This window comes from Marmota monax, unplaced genomic scaffold (genome assembly GCF_021218885.2).
Source record: "Marmota monax isolate L192 unplaced genomic scaffold, Marmota_monax_Labrador192_F-V1.1 WCK01_AAM20220418_F8-fsc00038, whole genome shotgun sequence".
Classification (NCBI taxonomy): Eukaryota; Metazoa; Chordata; class Mammalia; order Rodentia; family Sciuridae; genus Marmota; species Marmota monax.
This window is the reverse complement of record NW_026692498.1, coordinates 10397900-10405238: the sequence shown is the minus strand read 5'-3', so window position 1 is coordinate 10405238 and position 7339 is coordinate 10397900. Positions and strand designations below refer to the sequence as shown.

Sequence of the window (7339 nt, the reverse complement as noted above, 5' to 3'; positions counted from 1 at the left end):
GCGATCGGCCCAAGTGAGACAAGCTTGGGTGGAGGAGTGGGGATTGGCAAACCCAGGAGGCAGGCAGGCAGTGGGTGTCTTCTCTGTCCACCTGTCAGTTCACTCCCATTGTCTTCTCCAGGAGGGGGCATGAGCAGAACAGTCACAGGAGCTGTCAACATCTCTGATGCTCACTGCCTCCTGACTTTCAGGATCTAGCTGGGGTCCTTTCATCATCTTCTTGGCCTCATTGTGGTATAAAGCCCCCAGCTGATACAGGGGGCTCCCACTTATTGCAAGAATGTTGAAAACTTTTCTCTGCGGTAAATTGCACCTCCAAAGAAAGACTATTCACAGTAAGACCAGCTAAAGAAGTGGTGGAGCTGTTGTTTTCCCCAAGAAAATTCTCCAACGAGGGAGGTATTTATTAAACTATGTTTTAAGTTCTTTATGTGGTGAAGAAGGTGGGATAAAAGAGGCTGAGAGAGAGAGAGAGGAAATGTCTTGTTCAGAAGGAGCAATGGGAAGAGGTGGGTACACACATGCAGAGGGGATTGAAGAGGAGTCTTCTTGTCCACCTGCTCTCCCATGGTCAAAGCCAGATACTTTGCATCCCAGGTACCCTGGTCTCTCCTCCCAATGTCAGAACACCCTGGGCCTCTGAACCAAGACAAAGGACAAAGACATAAACATAAAAAAGCACAGAGCCAAACTGTGATTCATTTGCAGAGGCACCTTATTGTGCATATGGAAGGCAGGGCAGAGTTCCCAAGGGTTGTTGTCTTGGGCTCTATCTTGGAATGGAGGCAGGCGTTGGGATTGACACTGATGGATGGTATCAACCCTCAACAGGAAGGAGGGCTGCAAGCCAGGCTTTGTGACCTGCCACATGCTTCTGTGGGCAGGACCTGTGTGATTGACTAGGTATAAATAGCCCTGGACTCCACAGGCTGCACAGGCTCCTGGGGTGAATACAAATCTCTCATCCTTTGTTAAAGCTCAAAGCAAAGAAAGCACCATGAGACTGTCTGTGTGTGTCCTGTTGGTCACTCTGGCCCTTTGCTGCAAACAAGGTGAGTATCCATGGTGGTCAGGCTAGCACCAGCCCCTGGTGAGCACCTGTCTCTGAACACTAGATAAAGCTGTTGGAGTAGGTGGGGTAAGGAGATCTGAACCACAGCCATGTGCAGAGTTCTTCTGTTTGTGAATTGACTGTTCAAAACTCAGGGCTCCTTTCATTAACTCCTCAACACCTAGAAACTTTTAGAGAAAGTCACTCTAGGCAAATGTTAGGAATTAGAGGCAGACACTCCCTCTTTCCCTGTGATCTGTACTCGGAACACTGCAGAATATCATGAGAGATCTGAGTGTGAATTTAGGCTCTGTCACTTACCAGCCTTCGACCCTGGGCCAGTGTCCACCCTCTCCAAAATGTAGGTGTGTTTATAGAAACCAACCTGAATAGCTATGAAGATGGGCTAAGATAATTCACGTCACGAGTGCCCCTATATAGCCAAGTCTGTAATCATTAGGTTTGCTCCTCAGAGGCTTTTAGGTGCCACTTGAGCCCACAGCTTAGCCCCTGAATGCAGATGCATGGAATGTCCCTGCTAGACAGATGTGTGGAGGAATCCCAGTCCAAAAAGAAAGAGCCACTGCTCTCTCAACCTCTGAATAATAAGCCTAAAAATGGGCTCTGAGATCAAACAGTGCTTAACGTGACCAGGAGCACCTCTAGCTTTCTCGGAGTCCATCTGCAGTGTGGCAGCACTGGAGCCGTCACTCAGCTATGGTTCCTGGGATGCAGAGGTACCTGTAGCCATTCTGCCAGTGGCACTTCCCATCCCCTCCTCCCCGGAGTGCTGAGGCAGGCTCTCTTCATCCTTCTCTTTTCTGTCACCTGCTGATCCTCTTCTTGTTTCTTTGCTTTGTCTCAGATCCCACCCTCGCCAAATTCTCCCCATGTTGTGCTGTCTGATAGGGGGTCACAAGAAGCCTGGCAGAGCACCTCCTGAGTACAAGGTGGTTGCAAAAATCCTTGGGGGTATGTGGAACTCAGACCAGAAAAACAGGTTCCTGCAGACTTCCAAGAGTCCCCAGTGAGGTCAGGAAATGTCCCCGACACCCTCTGCATTCCGGACATCACTGCAGAACTGGGGACAATCACTAGTTTTTTGCTTTTTAAGATCAAATGGATGATCTCTCTTATGATTTCAGCTTTTTAGCATTAATCGTGCCCAATAGCATAATTAAATTCATCCAACACAATCTCAAAATATCACCTTTCACATTTTAACAATTTTATTTATTTTATTTTTTTTTAATTTTTTAATATTTATTTTTTAATATTTATTTTTTAGTTTTCGGCGGACACAACACCTTCGTTGAACCCGGGCCGCACGCATGCCAGGCGAGCGCGCTACCGTTTGAGCCACATCCCCAGCTCCACATTTTAACAATTTTAATTACTCTTCTCCAGTTTTCTGATCTTTGATAAGATTCTGACTTCCCCATGCACCTCTATGATTCAAAAACTCCCCTTGTGCAATATCCAAGGGTCATAATGTGATACTTGACTGGTCAATGACATTTAATCATTTCATCCAGAAAGGGTATTTCAGCAAAGCAGAGACACTATGTTGACTGGGTATGCCTTAAGAAAAACCTATAAAATTGAGTGGACAGGCAGCTGGGTGTCTGGTCTTGGCCCTGCTATTGCTCTGTGATCTTGGGGAAATCATTTTGGAGGTCTAACACTGTCATCAACACATTTATGGGATGGAAACTCCAAACCCTAGGGATCATGTCTTGATGAACATCAGGGAGTCCTAGGAAAAGTCCTGATTATGCTTTCATAAATTTTTTTTTCTTTTGTGCCCCAGCCAATGGTCTGGCATGTCCCATCGTTGTTACTGAAAGTTTAGAGTTCTTGGATATCCCACCAGCTTTGTACAAGCTCTCGCTCCAGAAGTTCAATCTACCTTCGGAAAATGTGGATGCAAAGTTGAAGGTGAAGGAATGCACTGATAAGATGTCTGCTTCGGACAGAAACCAAATTAAAATAGCACTGGTAATGTCATTCTTTTACGCCTAGAGGCTTTTAATCCTCATGCTACCAGGAATGATTCCCTCAGTGGAGGAAACACTGTAGTTGGGGGGTACACCCATCTTGCCGGATACCTGTCACAAAGGATCACAAAGAATGACTCTCCTGTGACCACTGTGCTCAGTAGAGGCTCATGACTTTCACCTTGCACATGGTGTCCTGAGGAGAAAGACAATCTGGTTCCCAGGCAGGAAGTTTCAGGGTCAAGTCTCGGTGCCTGGGAACACTCTGAGGGAGAGTCCTAATCACCCCATGGGTCACAGTCACATGGACTGTCCTATGGAGAGTTTGGGTATATACAGGAGCGGGGGAGAAAGCTACAAGTGACCACTGTCAGAGCACTGTGTAGGGAAGGTGGGTTTCTTTGTCCGCTTGGCCAGATCTCCTAGGGAGCCTCGAGTCACCTGACAGCAGTATGGGTCTGAGTGCCCACCCAGCCCTTTTCTGGGTCTCAGTTATGGGACCCAAGTTGGAGGGAAAGTCGAATCCCACCCTTCCCCTCCACCTTCCACAGAGACTTGAGCCACACTCTTGGGTCACCTCTGTGTATATTTGCCTGACTCTGAGAGGTTATCGACTATTCTGCACAGGTTGTTGAAAGTCCACCACAACTGTGGGCCTCGTTCTCCCAAACCCTCTCTCTCTAGTTGCCTTCTGCCCTTGAAAAGTGTTTTTGCTGGCAACCTCCATATTCCCCTTGGTGTGTTGACATGTCACCTCAGGAGCAGTACAGACGATCTCACCTTTCCCTTTTCTCTCTTTTGTTCAATTGCAGAAAGAAATTCTCCTCAAGAAGTGTACTCCATGAAGCATAAAATATATTCCTGGTTCCACTGTCTTTCAAGGATACCCTGATCTTTGCTGTAAAATGTAGAGGTTTCAACGTCTTGCTTCAATAAATCACCAGCTCTGCACTTCTCTACTTGTCTTTTTGTTATCCTTCAACCTTGGGTCTTGTATGAGAGGGTCTTAATAAAGAACTTGTGTGTTACTTTTGGTAATAATCTGTTCACATGCAATCCCTGTGGCCAACGTCTGCCTGAGCATCAGGCATCACTAAAGAAGATGTTTGTTCTGGAAACATCCTCTATTACCGTGCACGTTTCCTATTCCTTTGGCCATGAGTTAAATGAAGGGTCACAAAGAATGACTCTCCTGTGGCCACTGTGCTCAGTAGAGGCTCATGACCTGTCACATGTCATCAACCTCTGAGGAGGCTCCTGTCCTCAAATACCACCATACCCAATCCATCATAAAACCTGTGATGAGGATGTAATGCCAGATTCGTGGGACCCCAATAGACCTCCAGGAGCCAAATCCGATGCAATCACACAAGAGTCTTTATTGCAAAGCTCAAGCCTGGACTCACAACCATTCCCGACGCAGCAGTCCCAGGGAGTGAGTCCCGGTCCTTTGTTATAGGTTTTGGGGGGATATTCTATGCGTCACAACATCACACAGTAAATCATTCCATACCGCAGGAAAATCAAACAACAACTCTTAACATTGATTAGCACATTCACTGGCGGGAACAAGTTGGGTAGGGGTGATTGGTTAGTACAAGAGGGGGATTCCTTTGAACTGATTGGTTTAAGCCACGAGGGGTGTACGTGCTGAACTACATGGTTTCCCAACACGTTATCAACCACCATAAAGTACTGGGGGGTCATCTGGCATCCCAGGTATTTTCTCTGTCTCATGCTGATTGGTGGTTGCTAGGGGGGTTGCTATGGGTCCTCACCTAGCCTGACTGAGTCAGGGACACCTGGCGTGGCAGATCTCTCCTGTTATTTACAGACAAACAACTCAGCAGGGTGGGTTTGTGCTTAGGAGTGCTCTGTGGGTTTTTCCAAGGACACGGGTCACGCCCCCTTCCTTAGGACAGGCCTTAAGGTAGAAGCTGGTTTCTCAAAAATGGAGTCACATTAGTTTCTCAAGGACAACGTTTGGAAGCAAAGCTCCAGTGTTTCATGAGCTTCATAAAGGTAAACCCTCAATGGCTCCCCAGTTTTCAGGACATAGAGCTCAATTTTTAACATTCAGAAATCATATGATTTCTGGCTTTTCCCCCCTTTCTTTTATTTATTTATTTATTTATTTATTTATTTATTTATTTATGTATTTAGGTGCAGATGGACACAACACAATGCCTTTATTTGTATGTGGTGCCGAGGATCGAACCGAACTGGGGTCCGCCCATGCTAGGCAAGGCTCTACTGCTGAGCCACAATCCCAGCCCCCCACCTTTCTTTCTCTCCATCTTTTCTAGCTAATCAACATGATGTCCTACTGAGTTAGGGACTAGGAAAAAAGAGGAAAGAGAAAGAAGACAATGAGAAAGGTCTTCAGTGACTCTTCCTGCTTTTCATTGACCCAGGTCTGTAGGTGCCTCAGCCTCATGGGACCCTTTAGAGAATGCTTCAGAAAGCTCACCTGAGATGTTGAATTCTTTTTGTGGTTGCCATTAATCAAAGAAAAACAAAGAGCATTAGGGAAAGCAAAATTTGATAGCTGGCCACAATATTAAAAGAGGTGGAAGGAAATTAAAATAGAGCAACTGATAAAGTTTATCTGCAGTGACAAACGGGAGGGAAAAAACACATAAGTGAACAGAAATATGAGAGAAGGTGAGCACTTTATGTTGAGTGAATAGAATTGCAAATTGAGAAATGTTGTAAGTGGACCTAAATGGGAAACTCTGGAGGGAGCTCAGAAGACTAGAGTGCCGGGAAAAATAAAATAAAATAAAAGGCAGGCTCATGAGGTTTCAGAGGAGGAGAAGGACTCCATGGGAATCAGACTAGAAGCCATTCATGTTGTTCTAAGTGGCTTTCTGCATTTTGCCTGTGTCTTGAGACTTTCTGTGGGGGCTGAATTTAAGGGCGATGGACTTTTAATCTGGCAGAAAAAATTTCTAGGGAGCACATATGCAGGCAATGGCATGGGTACGTTTGCAGCCTTTAGTCAAGTTTATTGTGTGATCATCAAGAGAAGAAAGCAGAGCAGAAAGACAAAGAAAAAATTGGCAGTTGGCCAGAAAACTGTGAGTAAAACTGGATGTGAGAAATGTGTGATTGTTGAAGACGTCTGACCACTAAAGAAATGCTAAAGACTTTACCCAGAGACAAGCGGACAGATATTTCAAGGGCATCTCAGGAATTGGCAGGTCACACCCATCTCCGGCTCCAGGGTATAAAAGTGAAACTTCTTTCGAGAAGAGGCCAGGGGGGCACCTACTTGTGAAGCCAGATTTAAAATTAGGCAGTCAGTGTAGTTAGGTAAATCGGGTCTAATATCGAGTAAGATCCAAAATGGAGGCCATGTTGAGAATGAATTCCGGGAAAAGCTGAACAACTCTTGGAATGTTAATGAAGTCCGGAAACGCAGGACAACTCATGGAATGTTAATGTCCCCAAGGCCCAGAGCCCATCCCAAAGAAGTGTTGATGAAACAGCTCCCAGCAAACTTGAAGATGCTGACTCAAAAGTCCTTCCTGCCCAGATTACTTCTTTGGCCCACCTGTGCCCCACCCTTCGGGCCTTCCCACCTACATCCCATCACTGAAAGAACTATAAAAAGGGGAACACATCCGCCCTTCAATGGATTCCACCTCTTGGGTCCCCTTCTTCCTCCGGGAGAAGAGAAGTCTTTTCTGCTGTCCTTTAATAAAGCCTCTACTTTCCACTCTGACCTTGCCTCGGCGTGCTTCTCTGGTGTTATTCTTCAACATTGGGGAAGCAAGGACTCGCCACCAGTCAACAGCGGTAACACTGGCACAGGGGGTCCTAGGAAGTGGCGTCACCAGGCTCATCCATTCAGCCACTCAGAGGCTGCTGCAGCCAGGGTCCCCGTGGGCTTGGCTGCTGCTTGAGAGGTGGCAGACGTTGGAGGCAGCACGTGGGGCTGGTTCTGCAGGAGAGCAGGTGGTGGAGTTAGGTGCTCATGGAGGCTTCCAGCAAGATTTCAAAGGGAGGCCTGGAGGCTGGGCAAAGCGCAGCAGGGTCAGAGTCCTCGTGGGGCTGCCCCATAGGGTGATGCCTGGAGGTGTGAGCAGGAAGCCAGAGCCGCAGTGGAGACCCCAAGATGAAGAGCTGCCAGCGCCTCGGAGCCTAGCTGAGGAAAGCTGCGGGAACCGAGCGGGGACGAGCCGCGAGCTGGCCACGTGGGCTGCGAGCCGGAAAGTCAGGCTCAGAGCCACAGCAGCCCCTGGGAAGGAACAGCCTGTGCCATGGGCCTGGGGCTCTGCATGGAGGG

At 47.3% G+C, this 7339-nt stretch overlaps 1 protein-coding gene across 1 annotated transcript; it reads left to right on the top strand.

The window, feature by feature from the left end:
- Positions 1–997: 997 nt before the first annotated feature.
- Positions 998–3893, top strand: Scgb1d2 (secretoglobin family 1D member 2). The gene is made up of 3 exons (XM_046444516.1): positions 998–1052; positions 2862–3049; positions 3861–3893. Exons 1-3 carry the CDS (start codon positions 998–1000, stop codon positions 3891–3893), a joined length of 276 nt encoding a protein of 91 aa, XP_046300472.1.
- Positions 3894–7339: the final 3446 nt, after the last annotated feature.

What these genes read in the sequence shown, in the direction of transcription:
- Scgb1d2 (XM_046444516.1), top strand. Translation starts at nt 998, where the DNA reads ATGAGACTGTCTGTGTGTGTCCTGTTGGTCACTCTGGCCCTTTGCTGC. An exon ending in GGCCCTTTGCTGCAAACAAG is followed by an intron (nt 1,053 to 2,861) that starts GTGAGTATCCAT and finishes TTTGTGCCCCAG; the next exon opens with CCAATGGTCTGGCATGTCCC. An exon ending in ACCAAATTAAAATAGCACTG is followed by an intron (nt 3,050 to 3,860) that starts GTAATGTCATTC and finishes GTTCAATTGCAG; the next exon opens with AAAGAAATTCTCCTCAAGAA.